Raw genomic sequence first — 17,122 nt, forward strand, 5'->3', positions numbered from 1 at the left:
CATTACTTTTCAAAATAATGTTCTGGATACAATGGGGTACACAGAGAAAACCACTTAGCATGTAGTTCCAGAGTATATAAAATGCTACTAGGCTGTTTTATCTAGGTGGATAAAATACTGCTATGCACATTCTGCTTCTCAAAAATTTTAAATAGTGGTTGTGTAACTAGAAACTGGGTCTATAGGAATTCACACCTTTTCAAGTGATTTTGACATCTTCCAGTTTGACACTTACTTGTTATTCCTGGTGGCTATGTTTTTGGTTTATGTTAGTATTAAACATCACTTTCCCATGAGTGTAGGGGGAAAAAAGGTCCACATGAACCTAATAAATTACTTCAACTCATCTAAAGAAAGAAGATATATTTATTTAAAGAGTTCATCATAGTTGACTTTAAATTTGAAAATAAGAAAAAAAAAAAAGAAATTGGGGTTTACTCCCTTAAAAATAAACTTTAAGCTCTTTCTGATTCCTTAAATATCTAAATAAAGTTTTATCTTTTTGTTACTAGATGTAGAAGAATTTAGGTTTGCATGCCTCTTTTTCTAATTTTACTATTTAAATGCAATACCACTGGCTTTGAAACAAAGTGCTTATTTCATGATCTATACATATGCAAGGAATATATGTAAAAACATATAATGTTTTTAACAATTTTTATTTTCACTTGTAAATATTGTCAACATCAATGAGAAACTCGAGGATACGTATATCAAGCATTTAAAAATATTTTAACAAGTAGTCATGCTTAGATACATTTCAAAGAGCCCCTAAATTAAACACTGTTAACAATGAGCAAGCCACCACTACAAATATGTAAATAGCCATAAAAATATAGTGAAGCGTGTTATGCCTTAAAGGATGCTCCATACCTCATTTATCCCTTAAATGAATGTTCATCTTATTGACATCTACCAATATTTAATGTTGTCAACATAAATGAGTGGAGTATCTAAAAGTTAATATACACATAGTCAAAATTTTATTTGGCTCTTCATATTTTAAAAAAAGTCAATATTTTAGTGTCCTTCAAATCCTGTGTATTTTTAAGAGGTTTGTGAGAAAGATGGAAGAGTTGTATTTAGCTGGGGAACACACGTTGTAATAAATTTGAAGCTTCACCCAGACACTGCTACACCACGTGGAGCAATTACTGAAATAAAAACATGGCAGCTTCCTCTTCAACCTCAACATGCCCTTCCTCATGAAACCTTTCATTGTGATAGCTGCTGTGAACCTTGAGAATGTCTTCCTTTTTAAGATTTATTTATTTTTACTGTATGTAATTGCCTGCATGTATGTATGTGCACCCATGTCCATGTACTCTCAGCCACACCAGAAGAGAGCTTCAGTTTTCCTGCATTACACATGGTTGCAAACTGCATGTGGATGCTGGGACGTGAACCTGGGTTCTCTGTAAGAGCATAATATGCCCTTGTATGATGAGCCACCTCTCTAGACCCACAGTGAAAATGTGTACTCTTTATATCGAAACTGAAGCCTCTGCTCACAGATGTAGCACTGGCAACTGTGATGAGCTTTCCCTACAGTGAGACTCTCTAGAATCTTTCTTCTCCTCTCTGAAGGGATTTTGAGATGTCCTCACTCAAGTTCATTACAGATGCCCCTCACAAAGGCCATCTGTAAGATGAACTTTGAGGCTTCCCACATTTCTAGAAGAGAGAACACGGTGATTGTAACACAGTGGTAAAACTCACCTCAGAAACCAGTGAGTATATAAAAAATTGTGACCAAGTTTCCCAAACATATCTGCTTTATGACATGTCAGTAGAATATATTTCAGTCTAGCTTCAAGACAACCTGCAGCTACTTTGCCAGATGATTCTTCAAGCACTGTTAAGTCAAGCACTTTAACTTAATGCCATTTTGAACTTGTGACACTCTTTTGTAGCACATAATGAAAAAACAGAACATTTCCCACTTGGTTTCTTTGTTGGTCCATTGTAACTTTTAACATTAACCTCCTTATACCGGCGTAAATCCTACAAAGCAGAAAATAACTTTGATTTTTGTCCACACCTTGCATTACAAACAAAATTAAAAAAATGGCTTTAGTATTTTCTATCGAAGTTTGAAAATCTTCAAATTAAATGTGGCTTCAGTTCTGTTTAACCCTTGAGCAGGAAATCAACTGGATTACAGATAAAACTGGCCATTCAGAAACTGTAATTGCCAAGTAGATTGATTGAATTGTTTCACATTTCAAACATAAGACATAACAGCACTGTTTATTCTGTAAATCCATAAACATGTACAATTACAAATTAACAGTTCACAAGGGAAATTATTTAAAAAGGAATTAATACTCATATTATTTTCTTCTCGAGAGTTACATATCCTGGAAATAAATATGAGAAAATCATGGCTTTGTTTCAAACAATCTATATCCCAAACAGGGCAAGTAAAAACAAGAATTAAAATCAAATGAATGGCTAATCTAGGCAAAGAATACTTTAATATTAGGCATTAATTTCATTATAAGCAATAGTTATATTTAAATAAAATATGTATTAAAATTATTTTATATTCAAAATATGTCTCACAGAAGTATTAAGTCCCAATATTAATAGTGTATAAGCAAAATAAAGAAAAGTAAAGTAAAAATATATGTTACGATTTCAATGTGTTATACCTGACAATCAATTTTATGTCCACTTAGATAAATTAACCTGAATACTTCTGTCTTATTCTTGTATGAATGTCCTAGTCTTATAAGAGTACCATTCAGATTTTTACCAATGGACCCCTTCATTTTAAATTTAAACTTCATTGTTACTGGAATACAACAGAGTATACTGGACTAAACCAGACTTTTATTTATCTATGAGTAGGATTTATAAGTAAAGATATCCAACCCAGTAAACCAGATTGAACAAGGCAAAAGCTGTTGGGAAAAAGATTCTCGAGTAGGAGTCAATTTTGGCTATGCGTATGTGTATCCGTCCTTCCCTCCAGGACCCTGTCCTGCAGTCTTCAAAGCAGCAGAAAAAGCTAGCACAATCTTTGCCCTCCAAACACTGGTAGCCATAATCATCTTCCCCTTGAGGCAGAGAAATACTGTTCATGGGTATCAGAGTAGATCCAGCATGGAGACCTGGGGATACCTGAGAAAATGATAAATGAGACTGTGAGACCAAAAGCAGAATCAAGGAAACTAAATATACCCCCCGTCAGAGATGCACTAAGCAATTGATAATGAATTCAAAACAACAAAACAAAACAAAAAAAAACTTACCGGGCTACGGTGGCACACACCTTTAATTCCAGCACTTGGGAGGCAGAGGCAGGCGGATCTCTATGAGTTCAAGACCAGCCTGGTCTACAAAGTGAGTTCCAGGAAAGGAGCAAAGCTACTCAGAGAAACCCTGTCTTGAAAAAAGGAAAACAAAAACAAAAAAAGTGACTTCCAAATATTGTAATGTATTTTTTAGACTTTAATTTACTGTTATAATTAACTTTTCTTCTATTCCAAAACATATGTAGAAAAAATACACTTAGAAATAAAACTTCACTATATTAACTTTGTAGAAAGTTAATCTACAAAAATATTGTGGTTGGGCAGTGGTGGTGCATCCTTTAATCCCAGCACTCGAGAGGCAGAGCCAGGCAGATCTCTGTGAGTTCAAGGACAGCCTGATCTAGAGAGCAAGATCCAGGACAGGCACCAAAATTACACAGAGAACTCAGTCTTGACAAACAAACAAACAAAAATTGTCAACCATCAATCTAAGTATAAAATGACAATAAAATTAATGTTTCTATGGTGTTGAACACTCATAATCATAATGCCACAAATATGTTTTTGATGTTGAATGTTATGTAATTTAGTTATCTTAGTTATAATGAGAATAAATAACAAGAATAGATATTCTGATAGTGAGAATAGTTTGAAAAACCAGAAAGGACAGACAAAAAGATAGTAAAATAGGAGGGAGTAAGTACAAAGAGCCACATTACAAGGACTTTAAAAACTCAGCTTTCAGGACAACAGATGTGCAAAAGTAGGCTCATTTGAACAATACAGCAATCCTCCCTGCGATTATCATATCACTGCCTACGTAAATTTTATAACATAGTATAGAAAAATCAAACTGTTTGATGATATTGATAACTCCTATTTTACCAGGATTATTTGAGATAAATATCAAATTAACATTTTCAATAGGTTCTGAGTAAGAATTTTATTTTATAAGATTTCTTTGTGTGTGTATTTATGTGCATGTGTGTAAGAACGAACATGCATGTGTTACAGGACAGACGTAAAGTTCTTCAGGCCTGAGACTGAACTCAGGTTGTCAATCTTTGTAGCATGTATCTTTACCTGCTGAGAAACCGTACTGCCTCAGGATCTGACTATTCATCAGTGATAAAAATATTTGAAAATACCGTAGCTCAGGCAAGAGTTGAATGCTGTGTAACATAAATCAAGCGCTTTAGAGTCAGACACAATTGGGAGAGACGTCTCCCGGGAAACAGTGCTTCTGTGAACTTGAACAGAAAATGTGGCTGGTCCTCTGCCTCTGAGATGCCTGTCACACCAAGGTGACAATGGCAGTACAACAGACCAGCGTGATGAATGGGGCATGTACAGCAAGCATTTGGAGGCACGTGGACAGCACTTACTGCTGGTCCTTTTCTGTTGGCATCGCTTTCTGAAAATTCCATGTCACAGAGGACTATAAAATTCACAGTAAAGCACACACACACACACACACACACACACACACACACACACACACACACACACACGGCTAACAAGAGGAGTTACCAGAAAAAAAGAGAAATCCTTTAAAATGGCAAGAGGTCTGTGGCTTTAATCATCCTTTGTCCTTCAGGACTTCTGAATGTCTTGGTTTAACTAAGCCATGGGACAGAAATCTCACTAAAATCACTGCTACATTGTCATTTAAGCAGTGAATTAGAAAGACAAGACTATAAAAAATCATTTTACTGAGCTTCATTCTTTCTGATGTAGATAGTTACTAATTTTTCTTTGTGTTATGTTTTGAAAAGCTATATCTCACAGACATGAAATATTTTATGGGAAATATTTAAAAATCAAAGAGAATCGAGTTCTTAAAATTTGAACTTTCATTCAAAGCTACTGCCCTTCTAAATAGTGAGAAAATACAAGTAAATATGAAAAGTCTAGAACATGTAGGTTGAGAAACAGATCGGTGGATAGAGCATTCACTCTTCATGTTTGAGCAGGAAAGCACAGATTTTCAGGATGCAAGCAAGATGCCAGTCAGATGTGGTGGCTGCTGGTGACAACAGAGCTTGGGAGGCAAGAGACATAGGGCCCCAGGGCAAGCTGGCTACCCCTGCTAGCATAGTAGGTGAGCCCTGGTTTCAGTGGGAGACATCATTTTAATACAGTGGAGGGCCCCAGCTTTTTACCTTCTATTCGAGTTCATGTGAAAGTTAGGTTACTAGAAATGATCCATGGAAGGGGATTCAGTCAAGGGAGATGGAGAAGGAGAATTAAGGGAAAAGGAAGGTAGAGAGGAGGAGGAGGGGGAGAAAGATTCAAGCTGGTGGGAAAATGATGAGGATTATGGAACAAGGGGTGAGGGAAGGGCTTAACAAAGTGAATTTTGTGTAAGAAAGCTAGATGGAAACGTGATTTTGCCACAAAAGTAAAATTTATAAAGAGATGATAGAACACATATGATAGGTAATCTAAGATCTGGACAATATCGGAGACTGAAGATTTAAGCAGGCATGAGGGCAGGAGTTGGGAACAGGGACAGGAAAAGAGAGGGAACGGGCTAAAGAAAAGGTAAGATGTGTGAAGAATTCTTTAAAAAAGTCCCTCCAGTTTTTAAGCTAATTAAAAATATACTTAGAAGTAAAAGATAACAAAGAGGAAATCTGGACTGTGTGGTGCCTAGGAAATCAAAATATGTAATTAGTGTGCCTCTCCACTCTCATCGGTGAAGCTTCCTTTTGCAAAGACTCACAAAAGTTCAGTGGGCAGAAAAGAAGAGCTATAGAAGTGGAACCTCACACCCACCTTCAAGGCTCAGGAATCTTTGTGGGAAAGGAGGAGAAAAGGTTATAAAATCCAGAGGCAGTGGACATCTGTGGGGAAATGATTTCACCAAATGTGACAGGGCTGTTGCACCCAGGATTTGACAGTACCTATGAATGAGTGCACAACACCTGTACAAGATGAAGCCTGCTAATCCCAGGGTAAACTGGAGAGGGCCTCATGAGGTCCCTTCATATCTTCAGGCACGTGGTCCAGTAAATGGCCCTACACCTCTGCACATACAGGTAGCACCAGTTACTCAACGAGTATGAAAAAAGAACACACAGAGTTAGGAGAGAAAATGGTTGGAAAGCGTAGCATAGAATGTGAAATGAGGGAATGGGAACTGACCTGATCAAAATGGGCAACGAACTGGTTTTTATTTATTTTTTTTACATTATAAAACATGATAAAAATTTAGGGGTAAAAAGAAACAAAGGTGGCATTGGAATTGTTCATAAACATGAATTTAAAATTTAACCAATAGGGGAAATGCTATGTATTTTCATATATATGGATGTACTATATATTTTCATATATATATGAAATGATGGTAAAAAAGCCATTGTTCATACAAAATAAGTTTTTCTTTTTCTATCATTGATGCTTTGAAATTTTCTATATGTGTATTAGAAATAAGTGAAAATATCCATGAGAAGAAAACCACAAAAATAGATATAATTTTAATTCTGAAATCTATGACCGAGAGTGCTAGGCAGAGTGAGCCTTCATTCCTCACATACACACTATTGTTCTGTTTTGGCTCCAACTGTATTCAAATACTATGAGTATAAATTTAGATTTTTAATGAGAGTCTTATTCAATGATCAATCTATTTATTTAGTTTGAAAAGAGTAACATGAAAGGATGCTACTTTGACAACAAAATGGAAAACTGGCTGTGAGTGGCCTAGCCGCACGCAAAAGCAAGTCACCTGACTGTTGTTGCAGCTGACATTTACTGATTACTGTCTCATAAAGCATCCCACCATCCACTGACATTTTATAATTACTTAAGCAGCCCCTTTTTGTTGCATTTTACATATCACCAATATCATAAAACACCTCCCGGGAGCTTTGTCAAATACCATTTCAGAAAAAGAGAATCTTTCATGATTTGCGAAATTGCAGATTGACACAGGTGTTTGTTATTCCATTACATCCTCTGAAGGAGAGATGAATGTTTATTCATGCAGACATGTACTGGCTGGGGAAGATATTAGCCTTTTACAGAAAGGAGACTGAGAATTTGGAGGCTTAGGAGGCCCTTCCAACACATTATCCTCCCTTGAGGCTCCAGTTCTTATTTTCATTAGGACATTGTTTCTGAAGCTATTACAGTTGTCTCCGATTTGAGGCCCCACCTCTTCTACAATTTAAGATTACACACTGTGTACTTATTTCTAATTATCTTTACAATACTAGATGCTGCTATACCATTCTGTTTAGAAATTTCTGTGACACACTAGAGTGGAAAGGACAAAGGCTGTGGTCTTAACATGACGCTAGTGATGCACACGCTGTCCACAAACTCTGGTCTATACTCAACATGGGTAATTTTGTCCCTAAATATCTTGTTTTGTAAGCCAGTGATTTCCAATGGAACTTCAAAAATATGCTCTATTTTCTATGGCCAGAATATAAGCCACATGTGACTATCAGACATGGTACAACAATGCTATGGAGATATTATGTCTTGAATCTTGTTCAGCTTCTATCAGTTTGAATCCACCTAAGCAGTTTTGAACAACTACCGCATTAGATATAATATGGATGGACAGAAGCTAGTCTTCCCCCATTCCAATCTACAAGCCTCAACTCAGTTCCTGTGGTTTTCTCAGTTTTAAACATTCTCCCAAATTTATTCTTCTGAAAATGTCAACTTGTTCTCCAAATTACTTCTTGAACAGTGCAACACTGTCTCTGAAATTTTTCTCTACCAAACTTCCTTTAGACTTAGTTTAAATGCTTTACAAATGGATTCTTTTCACTTGAAACGAAAGGAAAACTTTCTGAGTGCTGTGTGACCCACATTCGCATAACCGTCTTTTCAACAGTATTTGTCGATTAATCTGTACCTCACAGACCATATTTCACAGTGTCTTCTGTACTCCATGGATGTTTGGTATAGCTAGTATAGGACCGGATTTGTGGTGGTTGTCTGTTTCAGGAAGAGCAGCTCTCACACTCCTTTAAAAATAACCTTCACCTTATTGGTGTTTATTTTAAACACCTTGCTTTTGGAAAACATTTTAGAAACTGCAATTCTTATTGATAATTCTCTCATAGCCTATAGGATTACTTTCGATCTGTAAATTATTATTATTTTATGTGGATGTGTGCATGTGTTTACACATGGGTACACATGAGTGCATAAATGAATGTGCATGCATAATGTGTGTCCTAAATTGGCAAAATAGGCAGGGTGATAAATTTGGAGATATTGTAATAGCTCAAGGAACAATGTGCTATTGAAAATAGGAACTGAAGCAGAGTGAAGATAACGTGGGTGAGTCTCCTGACCTTATAAATGACAGTCTCCATTCTGTGAAAAGCTGATGTATCTGTGTAAAAGAGCTAGAGGTCAATCTTGAGCTAATGTATATGAGCTATCTACCTGTTTCTTTTTTAAACAGCATCTTCCACTGAAGTCTGAGGTAGGTAAATGTGCAAGGCTTCCTGGAGACAGCAGTACTATGTCTAGTATTCACATGAATGTTAGGGCTAGAACTCTGGACACCACGCTGTTAAGCTTGTCTACACCTAACTCTAAACACTCCTGGAAGCAGAGTACACATTCAATATCTTTTTGTCTTCCAATTGCCTTTACATTGATGAAAATAAATACCTGTCATATTACACTTAACAAATTTGAGAGCCTAAAATTAAGCCAGTATTGTCTTCAGTTTTGCATATCAGTCTCAAAGTGTAGGTATTTCATGGCTTGATGAGATTTCAGATAACCTATATATATTTAAGCTTCAACATGAAATGTTCATCATTGGTGATGTGATGGCAGGTTTACTGATACTACATGTCTATAGTTTTTACCTCTTCCTCAACAGTCCTGATTTTACAGTCCAGCACTGTTAACCTATCTTCTAAGATTCTTCTTTCAATAACTGTACTGAAATCATTTAATAGTGTTATTTAATAACATACTTAATAAAATATGATTTAAAATCATTTAATAGCCTGTTATTAAGAGATAAAGCCCCCATATTCCCTCATATTTAATGGGATGTGCATTTCTTTAGGTGTCACTGATAGACAGAATAAAAACAATAATTAAAGAAAAAATAGAAATGAGAAAGAATGATTAAAGGGAGAAAAAAGAGAGAGGAGGGAAGACAGAAAGAAACAATCACCTACTTAATGGAAAAGTAGAAGACATCTTAATTAAATTGCATATTGTTTTTCAATATATTGCACTCAGATGTCATCTCTTCATATAGAAATATACATTCATATGAATCAATACATGCTCATAAATATATAGGTGTATATTCATACACACACACACACACACATATATATATGTATGTATTCAGGGCAGTCTAGATTTCTTATCATAAACAATTGAGAGGGAAAATGGTGGATTACCGACTATTCAGACTTTTTAGCATCTTAATGAAAGTACAGTCTTTTATGGAAGGAGAGAGAGCGAAGGGAGAGCAGTAATTCTAAAGAAGACAATCTTATGTAAGCATAAGATTCAGCAGGAGCTCAGTCTGGGCTGCACTGTTGGGTTGGGAGAAATGGAAAACGTAGATCCCACAATGTGTTTTATGGAAAATGTGAGACAAAATGGATGGATGGACGGAGCTGTCTATTCTCAATTTCAGTGCATGAGATTAGCAAGACCTTGTGGCTGAAAACAAACCAAGCAGGAATACAAATTTGTTTGCTGGTCCCAGTTTTTCAAAGTGTCATTTAATGCTGTAAGAGCTAATGAAATATGTATCTCAGCAAGTATGAAAGACAGAGAAAGGTTGTATTGAATGTCTATAAAAATATTTTACACACTCGAGTCAATTAATATGTCAAGTGTGAACTATTGCTATTTGCCACTTAATACGTCAATACTGTCATCTCGCTGTTATTTCTTTTCCATTTTTAGTGTTTAATTTGCTGAGGTTGTTGCTAAATTTAACAGACTAAACATATGATTATTGTTCTTGCATAACTACAGTAAAATTATGTCTAGACTTTCATAGCTCTTAATATTATAATTTTAAGTTTCCATTTTTATGCTTCAGCTCTCCTGAGTCGGCATTACACTTGGAGCTGTGCTCTATATTTTATGACCTGGGGTTGTACTGGGTAACTGTTCAAATACACACAAGGTATGTTTTGGTTAGTAATACAACTGTGTTATATATCTGTGTAAAGAAACTATAAAACTCACATGGCTTTATATATTACATGTGTGTTAATGTCAGTTATTTTTTTTTATTCTGAGACTCTCTAACAAAAGTTTTAAAAATTAAATAAAGACAATTACTAAACACAGGTGTGGGTATTTAAATTTTAAAATTAGGACTAAATGATGAAATGGAAAATAGAAAGGAGGTTTGTTCTAAGAAAATAGAAAAAATGTTCAGTTTTCTTTCTTTAAAACTTATCAGTAAACAAGCCGCAAAAATGGCTCAGTGTGTAAAATCCTTGCCTTGGAGACATAACAATCTTAGTTTGATTCCCAGAAGGAGGAAACCCACAATGTTTTCCTCTGACCTCTTAATGCATCCTCTGGAATGTGTAAGTCCACACCCCCACATAACCTGTATTCACAATTATAATGATATTTATTTTAAATCTAGCAGTGACCATTCAAGTGTAAATCATCATTCTTTTGTACTTTGTCCATTTAGGCAGGATATCATGTCATCAACTTGATCTTTTAAATTGATGCAAAGTTGTGACCAACACAGATTTATGGGTTGAAGCAAGTCCTTATATTTTTACATCTAGCAATGTCCTCTTTGACACTGAACATCATAAGACATGAATGCAGTTTATTAGGCTTTAACTCTTAAAATATAAGATGAAAAATAAAGGAGAATTAAAAATATATCCAATTTTCTAAAGTAAATAGCATAAAAAGAAGAAAACGGGACCAAACATTGAGTTCCCAAAATTAAAGTAATTTGATCCCATGAACCTTATGGTGCACACACTATATCAGGCTTGCAAGCTGCTTGTCAAGGATGGATGTCTTTATTTGAGTTTTGGCATAATCTGTTCTGAAAGTATTTATTGGCAGCAGTAGCATGCTGTCACTTTGTCAATATTGGTAAAATGAAAGCCTACTTTACTAAGTGCTTTGAACAGAGGAAGATGTTAAAATGAAGACCAGAGAGATGGAGCTCTGGGCTCACAAAAGATTTGAGAGTAACATGGATCACCCCAGGAAGGGGAAATAGATGAGATTTCCTGGGTAAACTGGGGGTGGGGGGCGTGCAAAAGAGAGGAGGGGATGGAGGATGAGACCATGAGGGAACTGGATGGTCGAGCTGGGGGAGGGATGGAGTGGAAGAGCAATGAGAGAGAAAGCTTGATAGAGGGAGCCATTATGGGGTTAGGGAGAAAAATGGTGCTAGGGAAATTCCCAGGCATCCATGAAGATGACCCCAGTTAAGACTACTAGCAGTAATGGAGAGGGTACCTGAAATGGCCTTCCCTTGTAATCAAATTGATAAATACCCTAACTGTCATCATAAAGCCTTTGTTCAGCAACTGATGGAGGCCTTACCCTTTTGGAGGAGTGGATGTAACAATTAAATAATTGACTGTAATTTAAATTTATAATAAGAATTATAACAACCTGAATGCAATATCTTACGTTCATTAGGGGTTCCAGGCAGAGCTGAGTATTTTACATGGTTTCATGTAAACCATGTTCAGTGATTTTCACAAGGATAGTTTTGTCAACATTAGAATTATTAAAATCAATTTTAACATTGAATTTGATGCTATCTAAAAGTTAGTCACTGTGATTGGGAATGTAGAGTGAAGGAGTATAATTCTACAGAAACCAGAAAAAATGTAATAGCTAGTCTGCTCTTTCTGGGTTTTAACCATAAAAGATTCGTTACTCTCTAAAAGTAAGTTAATTGTGTGTTCCACTCATTACTGGAAATCCACATGTACTTATGAAATAGAAATTAAAGATAAATCTTTGATGTTATTAATATTTTTGTTTGGTTGTACTGACACAAGGTCTTATTTTATTGCTCAGCACACATGACAGTCCCCCTACCTCTGCCTTCCAAGTGTTAGGATAACAGGTGTGAAAAAACACAACCAGCTTCAAAAATACGTCTTAAATAAGTTTAGATACTATTCCACTTATGGCAAATAATGTAGCATTAAAGAATCTTGCACTAATTGAATGTAAATGGTGAGAACACATGTCTTCTCCCTGATCTTAATGGAAACGCTTTAAGGTTTTCTTCATTTAGAAGAATGTTGGGCATGTGTTTGTTATACATACCTTTGTTACACTGAAGCATGATCCTCCAATCTCAGACTCTGTAACTTTTATCATGTAGAAATGTTGAATTAATTTTGACAAAGGCATTTTAAATACCTACTAAGATGATCATGTGATTTCTGTCTTTGAGTCTATATGAATAGATATAACACATTGATTTACATTTGTTGAACCATGCCTGCATCTCTGGAATGAAGCTATCTTGGTCTTGAGGAATGATCCTTTCATATAATCTTAGATTTTTTTTTGTCAGTATCACATATTAATAATGGAAGTACAAACTCGTTCAGCTACTCAGAAAACTAGTAGTCAGGTTTCTCCAAAAGTTAAAAAGAGATCTACATATGACCTAGTTTAAATCACTCCTGCACATACACTCAAAGCACTTTATAGGTTACGATAAAGATATGTGTACTTTCATATTGACTGCTGTTTTATTCATAATCGCTAGGAAGTGGAATCAATCCATATGTCCCATCAACTGACAAATGAAAATGTGATGCATAATGCAGTACATATATACAATGGAATATTACTCAATTCTAAAGGAAAATGAAGGATGAAATTTGCAGGCAGATGATAGAACTGAAAATGTTATACATAATGAAGTCACCTAGGTAGGCCCCAACAGACAAATATTGCATATTCTCTCTCAGTTATCTTCCTCTGTAAGTTTAATATGTAGCATGTCTGGAGACTAAGAAACATGAAGAGGGCTTTCAGTGTGGGAGATGCATTTAGAAAAAGGGGTGGTAGAATACATTTGAAATGAAAATAGAGATGAGGAATTCTTGGGGCAGAAACACTAAAGCACTTGGTGGATTAACAGGGATTGTAGACAGGAGGTCTATGGGAAGGCTTAACCAAAATGAAGTGTGCATGAAAAGCATACTGGGAACCTATGATCTTGCAAATCAAGTAAAAATGCAGTAAGATAGAATAATAGGAAAAGTAATATAAGGTAACAGAGAGTCAATAGAGGATTAAGTGGGGATGGGGGACTGCGGCGGCTTGAATAAGAATGGCCCCCAGAGGCTCATAGATTTGAATGTTTCCTTCCCTGTTGGTAGACTGTTAGGAAGGATTAAGAAGTGTGGCTTTGTTGGAAGAGACCTGTCACTAACAATGGGATTTGTGGTCTCAAGAGTCATGGCAGTCCAAGCCTATCCGTCTCTGTCTCTGTCTCTGTGTGTGTGTGTGTGTGTGTGTGTGTGTGTGTGTGTGTGTGTGTGTGTGTGTGTGTTTGTGTGCTGCCTGTGAACTAGTTAAAGCTCTTAGCTACTGTTCCAATTCTATACCTCTCTGCCATGATGATCATGTACTAACCCTCTGAAATTCTAAGCAAGCTCCCAATTAAACGTTTTCATTCATAAGTTACATTGGTCATGGTGTCTCTTCACAACAAATAGACCAGTAAGTAAAACAAAGACTGAGGGGGAAAAGGGGTAGGGGATGGATGGTTTAGCCAAAACTAAGGATATAGAAAGAAACCTCATGAAACATCATTCATTTGTAAGCTAATTTAAAAATATATTCTTTTAAGAATGAGTTTGAACAGAAGCACTCCACATTCGTGGACATTACTACTCCAAGAAGAGACAGGTTATTAAAATAAAATCTTAGTTGAAGAAATGCAATTATCTCCCTAAGAGTTTTGGTCAGGGAGGCCTCAATACCATCCAAAACAATGCAGTCTTATGTCATTACTCTTGGTTGTTCACCATAACTGGACCCTGTTGCAGAAGAAACCGTATGCATTGGTGATGTTTACAGAGAAATCATTCCTGAGCTGGCCAGGAAATTCTACCTGCTGCCTATCTTTCATAGCACTGAAAGGTGTTATGCAGACTGGTGGGGAAGAAAGGACATGGGTGGGCTTATATACCTCTGTTACTGACCTTCTAAACAGGATCTGTGCACTATCCAATAATGAAATTATATTCATGGGGTAACCAGCTGGTCTCTTGACTGGACTTGAAGCCTGTTTCACAGGAGGGGCATCAAAAAAGGATCAAAACTCCTGGATATTTTTCTTTAGGTCTATGACCATTAGAAAATTATCCAGGCCACAGTAGATGATCCCATGTATGTGTGCAAATGGACCAGACTAGTAAGACTAAGCATGTTAAAAATAAATCAATATTTATACAAGAACAAGGAGTCGGGAAGATGATGTGATGGTAGAATCCGGGGGTGGGGGAGATTGAGTAGCGGAAATGAAGGATGGTAGCATCAAGATTGGATATTGTATAAAATATGTTTAAAAAAATAAAAGTCAAGTTTTATAAAGAAGACCTAGTAGAGTTTATTGAAGACTAAAAACAAGGTTTTCTGACTGGGTAGTTATAGGTAATCTAGATTTACTTTAATTTTATTTATATTTTATCATAGTTTCTCAAGCATCCCATTTACATAACAGAACACAGGGTGGATATTAAGAAAAAGATATCTAACTGAAATGAGGTGTTGATAAGGTGTCCACAGTGGTGACTTAATGCCAGCTCTACATAAGGGAATTCAGGGTGGTGATACAAATGTAGCCATCTACCAGTAGAAGAAGAGTTTATAGACTTGAGAGGAAAACCTGTTATTCTGTTTCCTAATCTAATATGATTTCCAGTCATTTTCAAAATACCTATCCTTATACCCATAGAGAAGTGTAAATCTCCCTGCTAATCAAAGAAACTTCTTTTTACAAGAGATGGAGGCAATTACATAGATACAGAAGTAGTGAAAATTCAGAGAATAAATGACTATGGTATGCCCAACCCCAATGCAACTCCTAAACCTGAGGCTAAGTGAAAGTCATGGAAGAGGGAATAGAAACATTGTACTAGAAGTAGCTAAGGACGGCATGTTGAGAGACACGACAAGGAAATACACCTATGAATTATCAACAACCTACTTGCTTGATCAAGACTATCATGACAACACCAGTTGACATGCCAAAGCAGACAGCAGAAATTCTACAAGGTCCCACCTCTTACACCTCATTACATCCCACATGCATGTCCATGTAACAATAATAAAGTAAAGGTTGTGAATTTAGAAAGGAGGGAGGAAGAGGAGGAAAGGAAGGGAAGAGAGTGATGGATATACAACATTCCTGTATGAAATTCTCAAAAATACTATTAAAAATAAAAATTAAACATACCGAAGTCCTGTTTTTATGTTTCCTGTCTCTGGTGGTTTTTCCTTTATTATTGCTAGTAAAATAATGCAAGGTTCCATATTCCATCAGTGCTGCAAACACAAAAATAAAACAAACAGAGACAAAGAGATCCATTGCTGTCACGTAAGAAACCTTAGGTAAAGATTTCCTGGCAATTGTACTGAGGGTTGTCATAGTCAAAACCGTAGTGATACCTGTGAAGAAAGGGAAAAATAATAGATGATTAAAAGTAATTTTAGCAGAACATTTTTATTCTTTTGTCTAATTTAACAATATTGTCAGCTGAAATACACAATGGAAACAAAAGAATATGATTGCCAGAAAGAATTGCTAGTAACCATGGCTACATTATGTTCACTGTGTTCTTTGTGTAGGAAAGTTTAATGATTCGAATTACTATAGATTTCAGGTTGGCTCCTAATATTCACTCCTCCCTTCCTCCTTAGTCAAAAAAATAAATATTTTTAGTTGACAGGAGGTTTACTTTAAGCACAATATCATTGGCCACTTCCTCTGCAGCAGAGTGTGATCACAGGTTACGATCTTGGCAGGGGAGCTAAGCCAGGAATTGAGGTGTAGAGGACTCAACAGTGCTAGAGATGCCTTGTTTCTTTTCCCTTCATCTTTGTTCCACTGCAATACCACGAACAGAAGCCAGTAGCCACCTTACACTATGAGAGGACCATGGAAATTCAAGTCACACACAACGCAGTTGAAAACCAGATGTCCCTGAATTCCTCTTGCCACAGTGTACACTACCACAGGGAGCCACCACCTCTGGACTTGAGCAGTAAGAACAAGTACTTTTCAACTTACTTGACACAGCAGTTACTGGAGGGGTTTTTGTTGTTTTGGGGTTTTTTGTTTGTTTGTTTGTTCTTTGCTTTAACTTACACAGTCAACGTAACTTAAACTAATATACTAATGTAATATTTTATTATGTGATAATTTGAACTTTACATATTTTAGATCCAATTATACTTGCATTGTGATTCAATCTAAAACTGAAAATGAATCAATTAATTAATAAGCTTTCCTTGTGTAATACTACAAAGATAATAGATTGTCATTTTCTTAAAACACATATAAAATCAGTCCTTTATTTTCTTGTCTAATGTGATCACTAAAACACACTATTTTAGGAAGATCATAATCTATTTTTCAAACTATGAACTAGAAATTATTCTTATAATCATTGTTATTGTACAAGAAACTCTGAAAGTAACAGATTAATTCCACTGTTTTTGATGTTATAGAAACCAGGAAGCTCCTGTTCCACCCAGATATCTGTCTTTTGGAACAGCTGGGCATCAGTCTGTAATTCCAGTATTAACTAATAAGTGAATGTTCATGACTTGTGATCCTACTAAAGCATAATCAATTTTTGTTTTAAAGCAATTAA

General features: G+C 35.9%; 1 protein-coding gene across 1 annotated transcript in view; it reads right to left on the reverse strand.

Moving 5' to 3' along the window:
- Positions 1–640: 640 nt before the first annotated feature.
- The window catches only part of Gabrg1 (gamma-aminobutyric acid type A receptor subunit gamma1), a 69,145-nt gene continuing 52,663 nt past the window's right edge, over positions 641–17,122 (reverse strand). The window contains exons 8-9 of the mRNA XM_052735078.1: positions 15,703–15,914; positions 641–3,126 (exon numbers count right to left, since the gene is read on the reverse strand). Of these exons, the coding sequence (XP_052591038.1) occupies positions 2,857–3,126; positions 15,703–15,914 (482 nt within the window). The 3' untranslated portion in view covers positions 641–2,856. The remainder of the gene's footprint in view (positions 3,127–15,702; positions 15,915–17,122) is intronic.

The sequence above is a fragment of the Peromyscus californicus genome, unplaced genomic scaffold, assembly GCF_007827085.1.
Source record: "Peromyscus californicus insignis strain IS unplaced genomic scaffold, ASM782708v3 Scaffold_13__1_contigs__length_99412109, whole genome shotgun sequence".
Taxonomy (NCBI): Eukaryota; Metazoa; Chordata; class Mammalia; order Rodentia; family Cricetidae; genus Peromyscus; species Peromyscus californicus.